This window comes from Urtica dioica, chromosome 10, assembly GCF_054948205.1.
Source record: "Urtica dioica subsp. dioica isolate 48M chromosome 10, U.dioica_male_clone48M_v1_H2, whole genome shotgun sequence".
Taxonomy (NCBI): domain Eukaryota; kingdom Viridiplantae; phylum Streptophyta; class Magnoliopsida; order Rosales; family Urticaceae; genus Urtica; species Urtica dioica.
The window spans coordinates 21,802,808-21,815,638 of record NC_142765.1 but is presented as its reverse complement, the minus strand read 5'-3'; the positions used below and the strand labels follow the sequence as shown (position 1 = coordinate 21,815,638).

General features: G+C 40.0%; 1 protein-coding gene across 2 annotated transcripts; it reads left to right on the top strand.

The window, feature by feature from the left end:
* Positions 1–1,774: 1,774 nt before the first annotated feature.
* Positions 1,775–4,283, top strand: LOC149384017 (cytochrome P450 89A2-like). 2 transcript variants are annotated; one of them, XM_089629282.1, is made up of 3 exons: positions 1,777–1,932; positions 2,080–3,093; positions 3,548–4,283. In XM_089629282.1, exons 2-3 carry the CDS (start codon positions 2,095–2,097, stop codon positions 4,097–4,099), a joined length of 1,551 nt encoding a protein of 516 aa, XP_089485408.1. In that variant the 5' UTR covers positions 1,777–1,932; positions 2,080–2,094; the 3' UTR covers positions 4,100–4,283. The 2 variants fall into 2 exon arrangements, with proteins under 2 accessions (XP_089485407.1, XP_089485408.1); XM_089629281.1 differs by having other exon boundaries at positions 1,775–3,093.
* Positions 4,284–12,831: the final 8,548 nt, after the last annotated feature.

Sequence of the window (12,831 nt, the reverse complement as noted above, 5' to 3'; positions counted from 1 at the left end):
GCTGAAACGTTGATTAGTATTTGGTTTTTATGATTTATGTTACATAAATGTATTTTCGATATTTTCTAACCGTTTATTTCTGTAAATGACTAGATTATAAAATTTACGAAACGTTTGCAACATCTTTAAAACCATGTTTGAAATTGGTTACGTTGGTAGATTATCATAATTATAACTTATGAAGTTCGATTATATGACCATAAAAGAGTTTTATAGCTCAGACACGTGCTGTAATAATCGTTATGCACTGTGATTAAGAGAAATACATAAACCGATTCAGTGTTGTAATCGTTACTTGTTGTCCAGCCCATTTTGTCAAGAAAATTTCGAGAGAAAAAAACTTCATAAATAGGTGACTTTTGCCTTATTAGGATAGCACATTTAATTGGCCATTTGTTAAGATGTCAATATTTAAATTTGTCAAAGTGTAAACAAATTAGGCACATGCAAACAACAATTATAATCAATTTAAACACTTTTCTAAAAAAAAATATTAAAGATGTAAATGGCAAAACCAGTTCAAAATACGAGTTGCGTTCAAAAAAAGGTTCAAAATATGAGTTTTTAAGGGAATTTTAAAAGAACAGCATTCATGTTCTTTTCCTAAAATATTAAAGCTACCCATTGGTCTCCTAATAAAATTTAGGGTAAACTAGCAACGTAACCATTTTGAAACATGGTTTTTGGAATCTAGCCAACGTTTGATAAATTTTGCAATCTAACCATTTACTGAAATTTACGGATATAAAATACCTAATTTACCCTTTTTCTTATACTTACTTGATCAAAACACTAGCCCACGTTTGACCGGTTTGAATTGTATACAGTCAATTAATTTCAGATTTTTTCGCAATTTAATTGGATATTTAGCTAATTTAATAGGAGATTCGGTGATGTAATTAAAAGAGAAAATTTGCAATAAATGCACAAAAAATTTACCATAATTAACAGAAATTAACAAATCAGCAGAGATTAACAAAAAATTTACAAACATTTACATTGTATTTGCTTACACGGCTATAATTTCAGCAATTTAATTTCAGCTTTTTGAATTCATAATAGGAGATTCGGTGATGTAATTAAAAGGGAAATGAAATATTTATTTGATTGAATAAGTCAAAGAAGATAATGAATACGCGTAATTATGATAAAATCCCGTTCAAAATTAGAAAATAAATTTGGAAAACAAAAATACCGTATTAAATGCGTATTAAAGGAAAGGAAAGAAATCGGTTCTACCTGCACATATGTAAATTTACCGTAATTAACAGAAATTAACAAAGCAACAGAGATTAACAAAAATTTACGAACATTTACACTGTATTTGCTTACACGGCTATAATGTTCATTAAAGAAAAAAACGCTTAATAACAAACTTTGCCAAATATAGAATTTTTTTTAAAATTCGAAATATAAACCGAATATAACAAATTCGGCTACAAAACCAAGTTTCAAAACGTGGGTTAGTATTTTTGAAACCAAACCAAGGCTAATATAGTAAATACAATCTTACATAAATATGACACGTCATCAAATTTGGCTAGATTCGAAAATTAAACGAAACGTTGGTTAGATTACAATTGCAACGTTTGATGTGGCTTACATCGACTAATTTTTCTAAAATTTAATTCAGGGTTATTTGAGGAAAAAAAAAAGACTTTGAATTTGAACTTGTCAAAGGTAATGCAATACTAACAACAATAGAAAAAAAAGTAAGCGTGTTTGCGTGGCTCATCAAACTCCATGTGTCCGTTTCGCTTTTGTCTTTTTGCTCACTGCCCAGACACAATTATCGGTTTGATGCTACTTATATTTATATGCGTGGAAAGTGGAAATCCATAGACTAGTTCTAATCTAAAGTCTAAACACAAACGAATAGAGAAATTGAAAATTTCCGATAATTATCATCTACTCCGGAACCCCTTTCTTCAGGTACACACACTCACTCTCTTCCTTCCTCACACAACTTTAACGACACTCCGGCGATCCCGGGTCACTTTCCCGCCAATTCGCCGTCCACAGTGTGTGTGGGTCTGTGATAAATACATAATCGAATTGAAGTAGTAATTGTAAAAGCAGAGAGAAAAGAAGAACATGGAAAAGTGGCTGATCGTTGCGTGGGCATCCATAGCAGCCTTAACCGCGGTTTGGCTATGGCTGCTCAAGAAGAATCCCCGGCGGCTTCCGCCGGGGCCGGCGACGGTTCCGATCATCGGAAACATGATGTGGCTACGGAAATCATTCTACGAGCTCGAACCCATCCTCCGTCGCCTCCACGCGCTCAACGGGCCGATGGTGACCCTCCACATCGGTCCCCGCCCCGCCGTGTTCGTCTCCGACCGCTCCATAGCCCGGCAAGCCCTCCTCCTGAACGGCGCCGCCTTCGCCTCCCGCCCGCCGCCGCCGCCGACCGCCCTCACCTTCGGCGCCACCTCCATCAACGCCTCGCCCTACGGCGCCACGTGGCGCGCCCTGCGCCGCAACCTCGTCTCCGAGACGCTCCACCCGAGCCGCAGCCTCCCCTCCTTCTCCCCCGCCCGCGCCTCCGCCCTCCGATACCTCCTAGCCCGCCTCGACGAGAAGGACGACCCTTCTTCGCCGCCGTCCGTACGGGTGGTGGACCATTTCCGGCGCGCGGTCCTCCGCCTCCTGGCGGCAATGTGCTTCGGCGGGGACGTGGGGGACTCCGACCTCGTCGCCCTCGAGGACGTGCAGCGCCGCCTCCTCCTCTCGTTCGGGCGGTTCAACGCGCTCAACTTCCTCCCGCGCCTCACGCGGGTCCTGCTTCGCGGCCGCTGGGAGGAGCTCGCGCGCCTCCGCCGCGACCAGGACGCCGCCGTCGGGTCCCTCGTCAGGGCCCGCGCGGAGAAGCGCGAGGGAGGATGCTGTTATGCGGACACGCTGCTTCAGCTGAGCGTCCCGGCCGGGGGGGAGGGGGGCGGGACCCGCAAGCTGGAGGAGAGGGAGATGGTGACGCTATGCTCCGAGTTCCTCAACGCCGGCACCGACACCACCTCCACCACATTGCAGTGGATCATGGCCAACCTCGTCAAGTATCCCGACATTCAAGAGAAGGTGTACGCCGAGATTAAGGTATTTACTACCACAAAAAGTTTGACTAGTTCCTGCTAAGGGCGATTCTTGGGACCTTATATGTCCCCGCTAGGGTAGTCTCCCGGTTCATAATTCCGGAGTTTTGGTATTTCCAACTAAAATGCCCTCAACTTCAAAAACTTCAGTTTTTTTTTTTTTTTTTAGCTTCATTTTTTCTGTCTCTTGATCTAACAAGCTGTTTTTATGTAGTTTAATATGTTAGTAGTGGGTCTAATTAGTAAAATTTCTTTTTTCTACACTCGTTAGTCCTTGTAATGTTAAAATAATTTGAACAATTATACCCGCCATCGTATTAAATTGCATTAACAAAAAGCTCTGAAAATGTCTTGTGTCTTTCAAACTTCATTTTCTTTGATCTACCGAACTTCTAAGGAGGAATTCTTCTGTTTTAGTCCTTGTAATGAAATCTACGAATGAATTCGGGTTTTACCAGGAGGAGGTGGGCGCTGGGACGGAGGAGGAGAGGCTGGTGTCGGAGGAGGAAGTGGGGCGGCTAAGATACCTGAAGGCGGTGGTGATGGAGGCGCTGAGGAGGCACCCGCCGGGGCACTTCCTGCTGCCGCACGCGGTGACGGAGGAGACCGAGCTGGGCGGGTACCGCATCCCAAAAAACGGCACCATCAACTTCACGGTGGCCGAGATGGCGTGGGACCCGGCCGTGTGGGACGACCCCATGGCTTTCAAGCCCGAGAGGTTCTTGACCGACGACCACCACCACCACCACTACCACGGGTTCCCCAGCGAGGGCAAAGCCGGCGGCATCAGCGGCAACGGGGAGATCAAGATGATGCCGTTCGGAGCGGGGCGGAGGGTCTGCCCCGGCTCCGACCTCGCGCTGCTTCACTTGCACTATTTTGTGGCCAACTTGGTTTGGAGGTTCCGATGGGATCCCGACCCCGACCATCCCGTCGATTTGGCCGAGAAGCAGGAGTTCACCATCGTCATGAAGCATCCCTTGCGCGCCTCTCTGTCTCCTCGGATTTGATTCATTCGAAAGGAAATGCCGCATAAGAACCAAGTATATATTCTCACTCTTTTGGTTGATTAAGGCTTCTACAAACATAATAACGAAGGTACAAGACTGTTTCCTGTTAGAATAAAACTGATGATATAATAACGAAGGGCATATGTAAGGATATTTTTGCTTCATAGTTTTTTATGGTACAGCAGTATTAATGTGCATGTATAAATTTGGATTGTGCACAAAAAACATAAGATGTATATGTTTCTGTTGGTCCACAACTCCACATGCTAAGAACCACATGTATGTATATGTGTGGGAGTGGTATAGATAGAGTCTATATGCTATGAAGTATGTACAGAGAGAGAGAGAGAGAGAGAGAGAGAGATATGCTACGAAGTATGTATAAATATCGATAAATATAGCGAAGAATATAACATTATAAACTCAAAATATGTTCGGTGAGGATTGTAGCATGGGCTTGAATGAAATTTTTGAGCCATCAAAGTACCTATATAAACTCGACCAGTAAGTGAAGAGAAAAGAGAAGGGAGAGCACAAGAGAAATGAATGAACTAATTCGTTTTCCCTCTCCTTAGTTTGAATACAAATTTTTTAAAATTAGATCAAAATTTTGCAAGGTATTATATGATCTAAATCTCTTTGGGACCATATTGGCGGAAACGGAATAATAAAGCACTCTCTCTTGACTTGATACACAGTCATTGATTAACAGAACAATTCATGACTGACTCGACTGACTCATGAGTTGACACGTGAGAAATCCTCTTCAAAAGTTCAAGTATCTCAACTGCGCTTGTCATCCTAACCAATCTTTTTGAGGAAAATATCAACAATATTACTTGTGTTTAGTCGAAATACGAAATTTATCCCTTCGATTTCTAAAAATATCAGACATATCATTTCAGTTTAATATAAATGACAGATATCTCTCCTAAAAAAAGTTATTATCACCATTTTCGTTTATTTTTTACAAAAAATAATTTGAACTCCCGAAAATACCCTTAGTAGAATAAATATTTATTTACTATTTTATTTAAAAAAAATCAAAATCTCTCTTTAAAAAAAAAATCCTTACTTTTTATAAAGAAATTCTTTAATTTAATTTTTTTTGTATATAAAATAGAATATAAAAAATTATTTCATTAATGGTATTTTGGGGAGTTCAATTTTTTTTTTTTTTTGTAAAAAATAAACGAAAAGGCTGATATTTGTAATATAACATTTTTTTAGGGGAGATATATGTCATTTATATTAATATAAATCTTGCATTTCAATTAAACTCATAGGATAATGTTGATATTTTTCCATCTTTTTAATGAGTCTCTAGGCCCAAATCCAATTTAGTTCTTAGAAGAAAGTTTGTCCAAAACTCATTTCATCCGTAAAAGTAATTTAACCTTGAAACTAATTTTGAGCTTAATTCTAAAACTTGAGACTACTAGCTATTTTAGTTCAACATATCCTTGTGGTATGGTGTGGAAACCTCATAAACCCGTATGACTAAATCTTAAGAATAAAAATTTGGATTACAAAAATAACAAATATTTTCTGAACTTTTATTTTTTATATCAATAAACTCTAATAAAAAATCGACATTGAATATCTCTCGATTCATATGCAATTATTTTTTTTGGTTTTATGCAATATATGACTACTACATTGGAACATAATACTTTCAGCATTGATTTTTTATCACGAGTGAACTGACACTTACCCACCAAAAAGTGATAAACACAAAAAATTGTTTAAGATTCTTCCACTTGTCACGCATTCAATGGATTATCAAAAGTCGGACCCGTGACAAATAGCATTACTCTAATCCTTTACAATGTGTTACTTTCATATCATAAATAAATTAGATGAGATTTAAAAATTATCATTTTACTCTTGTAGTGTTTTCTCTATTTTTAAATTGTGAAAATCTGAGCCTTAGACTAACTCAGAGAGGCCTCCGCCAAGGTGACCCGCTATCTCCGTTCCTCTTCCTTTTCTGCTCTGAAGGCCTCTCGAGTCTCTTCAGAGCGGGAGAGCGAACGGGAGCCATTAGTGGGGTCCGCTTCGGACACGTTCGTGTGTCCCACCTCTTGTTTGCCGATGACAGTCTGATGTTCTTTAAGGCGTGCCCTGAAGAGTGCGCGGCGGTGGCAGAGATCCTCCGGGTCTACTCTACGGCCTCGGGGCAGCTGGTTAATTTTCAGAAATCCGATGTCTGCTTTGGGAAAGACGTCGGAACGGAGGCCGAAGAGGAACTCCTTGCCCATATCCTAGGAGTCCGGAGGACGGAATGCCATAAACGCTACCTAGGCCTCCCTGCGTTCACAGGACGGAAAAAGAAAGAGCTCTTCGAGTACGTGAGAGAACGCATCTGGGAGAAGATTAAGGGTTGGAATGGCCTTTTCTTCTCACAGGCCAGTAGAGAGGTGCTTATTAAGTCCATCCTTCAGGCTATCCCGTGCTACGTGGCCTCTTGCCTCAAGCTTCCGAAGACACTGATTTCGGAGATTCACTCGGCTATAGCCAAGTTCTGGTGGGGAAGTTGTAACGGGGCTAATAAGACGCACTGGGTTGCTTGGGAGGTCCTCGTGCGGAACAAGTTGAAGGGTGGCCTGGGCTTCAGAGACTTGGAAAAGTTCAACCAAGCTCTGATCGCTAAGAACGTGTGGAGATTTCTTAGACGACCTGACAGTTTAGTTGGCAAGGTCTTCAGCGAGAGTTACTACCTAGACGGGGACATCTTGAGTGGTCACTGCGGGTCGAATAGCTCTTTTATGTGGCGCAGTCTGGTTTGGGGGAGGGAGATCATCCTAGCTGGCACGAGATGGAACATTGGGGATGGCGAGTCGGTCATGGTCATGGGAGATAAGTGGATTCCTAGACCGAGATCCTTCTCGTGGGTCGATCCCTCGCTGATCCCCCCTGATATGAGAGTTGCGGAGCTTATGAGGTTGGACGGGGATTGGGACGTTCCGCTCATTCGGGCCATGTTTGTAGAGGAAGACGCCAGAGCTATCCTGAGTGTCCCGTGCGGCGGCGAAGGGGTCCCTGATCGGCGCCGTTGGCACTACACAGATGATGGAGAGTACACGGTCAAGAGTGGGTACCGGGTGGCTATGGAACCCATCTTTGAAGCCAGTTCGTCCGACCAGTCACTGATTGAGGAATGGTGGAGAAAATTCTGGAAACTACGAGTCCCTCCTAAGGTGAAGCTCTTTATTTGGAGAGTCTGCAAGGGTCGGATCCCAACTCGCTCCATTTTGGTTAAGAGGAAGGTTATCACTGACGATCGCTGCCCTATATGTGCCGGATTGGCCGAGACGGTTCACCATGCGCTCTGGGGCTGCAAATGGAGTAGGAAAGTCTGGAAGGAGGCGGGTTTTGGCGGGATTCTCCCGGCGCACGGGGAAGGCGAGGCTTTTGACAACATTCTCAGAGCGGCGGACTCTCTCCAGGTTAGTAATTTTGAATTCTATATCACTATCACCTGGGAATTGTGGAACCACAGGAACAATGTCGTTGCGGGAAAGAAAGCTTGGAATCAGTCTGAGCTAGTTCAGTGGGCTGGGAGTTTCCTTGAAGAGTTCAGAGACGCGAACAAGACTACTATTCGGGGAGAGGAGACGAGAAAGACCAAGCCTAGGTGGATCCCTCCGACGCAAGGAACAATCTCGGTGACTGTGGATGCTGCGCTAGATCGGGACCAGGGAGGGTTCGGTGTGGGGTGCATTGCTCGTGACCACACCGGAAGGGTGTTAGCCTCGCAAACGTTTTCCCAAGCTAGGGGGTTCCCCCCCCCCAGCTTGCGGAGGCGTTTGCGGTTCTCGAAGGCGTAGTTTTGGCTAGTAGCATCGGCGGGTCGAGATTGGAGCTTCATTCGGATTGCGCGGAGGTGGTCAAGGCGGTGGCCGGGGGCCAGATTCCCGCGACTGAGCTCGGGACGATTCTGCATCACATCAAGAGAGAGGTAAGTAAGTTGATTAAGTTTAAAATTTTGCATATTCCTCGTCTCTGTAATATCGCGGCCCATAATTTAGCCCGTTTTGCCGTTACTCAAAGCTCTAACTCGAGATGGTTGGGGCTTGTCCCTCCTTGCTCGGAAGAGGCTATTAGAGCCGATGACAGAGAGATTCAATCCCACATGTCGGGATAGGTTTTTTTGTTGTTGTTTGGTTTCGTGTGATTGGTTGTGTGGTTGTATGTTTACTATGACTTTTTGTAACCACGGTTTTCCTCCGCCATACGTGAGGGCTTTTATGAAATCTCCGTGGCACCGCCCACGTTCCTAAAAAAAAAAAGACTAACTCACAGGATGTATCTTGCAAGTCTGCACTTAACTTTTCTTTCGTTGTGACTAGTGATCAGGATCTATCTAGACTATTACATACAGTACTGATAGAATACATATTTCTATTTTATTAGTATACATATGTGTAATAAATACACATATTACATAATATGTGTAATGAATACATAATATAGTATGTGTATTCTGAACCTCTTTGTGAGCATAAATCCAAACAAAGGAATTCAGTATTTGGACCGGAAGTGAGAAGTTGCTTTTTAGAAGCCATTGTTCTCTTTCAGGTCCATTAGAAACGAACTTTTAGAAACGAAGTTAGTCGCCTCGAATTAAACTTGTTTCTAATAGACTTTTAAAAGTGAATTTATGATCTTTATACAACTTCTAGAAGTCCATTTTCTTCTCGTGACATATAGGCAAAGCAGGCAAGTTTTTAAAACTAGCATATGCAAATTTTCTACTTTGCGCGCACGCGCGCGCGCGCGCATATATATATATATATATATATATATATATATATATATATATATATATATATATATATATATATATATATATACATTAGAGAGGAGAACCGCGGTGTTGCCGCTGGGTATTTTTTCCGTTTTTGGCTGAAATCACTTGTAATCTAAATTACATGCATAATAATATTACATTACTCGGCTTGCAATTTTATATGGCTTGTAATCTAAGTCATGCATAGTATCGTTTCCCCATTTTAACACTTGACTTTCTTGGAATTTTTTATCAGATTGATCTTCATATTTTAGCTTGATCGAAGATGCACTACAAGAAATATGATATTTAGCTACGAAACTATTAGCGACGACTTAATCGTCGTTAATATATCGTCGCTAATCATGCTTTTAGCGACGAAATTATCGTCGCTAATTATTTGGTGCCAAAACTTTTAAAGTTTGGCGGCAAAGATAATTAGCGACGATAATTTCGTCGCTAATTATTTCTTGTCGTCGCTAAGTTCGCGGGAATATATTTAGCGACGATAATATCGTCGTTAAATTGTTTTGAATTCATTTAGCGACGATATTATCGTCGCTAATAATTTCGAATTAATTTAGAATTTTTACGAATTTTAAAGAGGGAAAAATCCCTCCAATTTAATTAAAACGAAATGATTTAGCGACGATATTATCGTCGCTAAATCATTTTAAATTTTGACGAATTTTGAAGAGAGAAAAATCCCTCCAATTTAATTAAAACGAAATGATTTAGCGACGATTAAATCGTCGCTAAATATGTAGGAAAATATTAGAGACGATTTAATCGTCGCTAAATGCTTAAGTTCATTTAGCTACGAAAGTTAGTCATTTAGCGACGATTTTATCGTCGGTAAATGTGTTTAAATACCAGGTCGCGTATCAGTTTCCCCCATTTCATTTCGCGACCTAAATATGATTTTCCCTCTCTCCTCCGCCGAATTCTCGCCCATTTCCTCCTCTCCCGCCGTCCACCGTGTGCCGCCCTCCGCCGTGTGCCGCCGACGCCGTCCTCGTCCTCCCCGGTTAGTCTCTCTCTCCTCACTTCTCTCTCTCCTCACATCTCTCTCTCCTCACTTTTCTCTCTCTCTTGCCTGTAGCGTGTCCGCCGTTCCTCCGCCGCCGACGCCGTCCTCGTCCTCGTCCTCTCGGTCCGGCTCTTCCTCCGCCTGCACGGTAAGTTTATATATATATATATATATATATATATACTAGTTATAAATATAAAGGAATTAGTTATATTTACATAATTTAGTATAAATATTTATGGATTGTGATGTTGTTACTCGGATTCATGGATTAAGAACATTGTTTGGAGTTTTTCTTGAGATTTTGGCCGAATTTACAACAAGTTAGGGTTTATGTGGATTTTTTATTTGGGGGTTTTAGTCCCGGACGTGTATTAGTGATTCTTGGGTTGGTTTATGATTAAATTTGTGATTGTTATGGATTTTTGGACGAGTTTGGTTTAAAAATTTTGGCGTTTGGCTGTGAGTTTGTGAACGTTGATGTTTCCGTGCTGGTTAGCTTGAGATGGTGTTAATTTTGGATTTCCTTAATTGAACTGAGGATTCAGAATGATTTTGTTATGTACTGAATCTTATTTCAGTTTTGGTAATGCTTGTTCGTCAAGGCCTTGCGGCGTGACTATATGGTTTTGTGATTTAGACTCGTTTATGAGTTTTGGGATTTAAAACTCAGCTTTAATTTAACGTTTAATTTCTCGGTTTTAGTGTTTTCTATGTTTCTCAAAAACCAAAAAAAATTAATAATTAACGATGAAAAAAATTAATAATTTCAAAAACGAAAAAAATAACTATTTAATAATTAGCGACAATAAAATCGTCGCTAAATATATTTCACAAAATTAAAAAAAAAAAAAATTCGTTTATACATTTAGGGACGACATTTTCGTCGCTAATGTCGTCGGTAAATATTTAGCGACGAATATTTCGTCGCTAAATATATTTAGGCACGGACATTTAGCAACAATAAAAATCGTCGCTAATATCGTCGCTAAAAAGATTTAGCGACGATTAAGGGGTTATTACCGACGAAAAAAATCGTCGGTAATGGCTCTATTTGTTGTAGTGATAAAGTGCAAGAAAAGAATTTTCAAATTAGTGTCAAGTAAAGATGAATCATGCAAGACTGATAAAATTAAGACGGAAGAAGCTTCTCTTATTATCCAACAAATAGTATCAGCTTGGAGTTGTTTAATCTTAAATTACTAACGTGTACAGTGAAGGTTGTTCAACTACATCGGTTTGAACAACAGGTTGAACAACTATTCTGCTGGTGCAAGAAAAATTAAGCAAGCGATCAAAAAAGCAGATAAACAGATAGTAATAAAAGGACACTCGAAATAGGTATCCATGTTTAGTGATAAATCATCTACTGGGCAGGACTGATAACCCGATAGTGGAAATCAATTCACTATAATAATCAAAGGTACAACAACTCAAGTTTGCATATTACTTCTCAAACAGCCATTTTCTCTAATCTTCAATGAACTACAATATGAGCTCCCTTCAAATCTGAGAATCACGACTGCGAAACCAGGCCCAAAAACTTGATAATAGTTATTAAGATGCAAATCGGTAAATTAATAATTGTAAATAGTCATTTATAACCGCTCGAATTAATAATCACTCTGATTAATAATATAAAATAACGCTAGGCGGGAAATGAAATAGTGCATTTCAATTAATTTACGTGTGTAAATAATGAGTCATGGTTATTTACCAATTTTTTTTAAAGATTCGTCAAATAGCAAAACATAAATATAAATATAGCTATATATGTTATATACTAGTCTGAAACACGTGCTTCGCACGTGGTGGTTGTAGTTGTAATCAGTGAATAATAAATATATGTATGATTTAATTTACCAAGTTTTTCTTCAAAGCATGAGGTTATAAATGAATATTAAGATATCAAATATTTCAACCATACATAATACTTAGAGAGTCAGCTATATTGATTATGGAAACCATATATTTCCTGATATGGAAACCAAACTCGGACTGCCACACATAAATAAATTAAAAAAAAAGCAAGATTATTCTTTCTATGTTAACATCTTATCGACTTTAGTTCTTATATAACAAATAAAAAAAATTTAGTACCTGCTCTCAAACTTCATCCGAAATTGCTAGCTTGTTATATGGAATCTTGGGTGATGATGCTTCAATTTGTTTATACCGAATCCTGAGTCCTTTTTTCCGAATAGTCTAGCTCGAGGCCTAGGGCGTGCGTATAGGTCGCGGACCCGGGTTCAATTTAATCAAAAGTAACCCCATTATCAAACACTTGACATGCCTATGAACTAAAAGACTATAGTGCATTATTAATTACCTTCGATTTAATCAATTTAACCCATTTTCCAGCATTGATATTTCTATGAACTATATAAAGACCTTGAACATACATTAGCTTCAATTTGATCAAACACTGACATTTTTATGAGGTAAAACAAAAAAAGACCTTGAAGAAATACTTCTATGTAAGACCTTGACATTTTCAGAATGAGCTTCAATTTAAGTGAGACACGAACACACGAGACAAGACCGATTCTCATATTTAAGCAGACATACATCAAAGTAATCCAAGAACAGCAAACCAGATTTAATTTGTTAACTCACCCTAGCTTGTGGACCTCGATGATTCCATTGTGTTTCGAGCCATCATTCGTAGGTTGAACTGTTTTCCACAATCTGCGAACGGCACTAAAGTGGTTACATTTGGGAGAAAGGTTATTTAATTAAACTGGAAACTCTAATGGGATTATGGAAAATGGGATTATGGAAGCAAGAAGGGTAATACTCATATCAGTCCAAGATATTGGGCATAGGTTTATCAACACTAAATCCAGTATATTCTACCACACCAGACTTCATTTCTAAGGATTAAATAAGATATCCCTATATGTTCCATAT

Excerpts from the sequence above, each read along its gene's own strand:
- LOC149384017 (XM_089629281.1), top strand. The coding sequence starts at position 2,095 with ATGGAAAAGTGGCTGATCGTTGCGTGGGCATCCATAGCAGCCTTAACC. Across the intron at positions 3,094-3,547 it reads AGGTGTACGCCGAGATTAAG|GAGGAGGTGGGCGCTGGGAC; the intron begins GTATTTACTACC and ends GGGTTTTACCAG.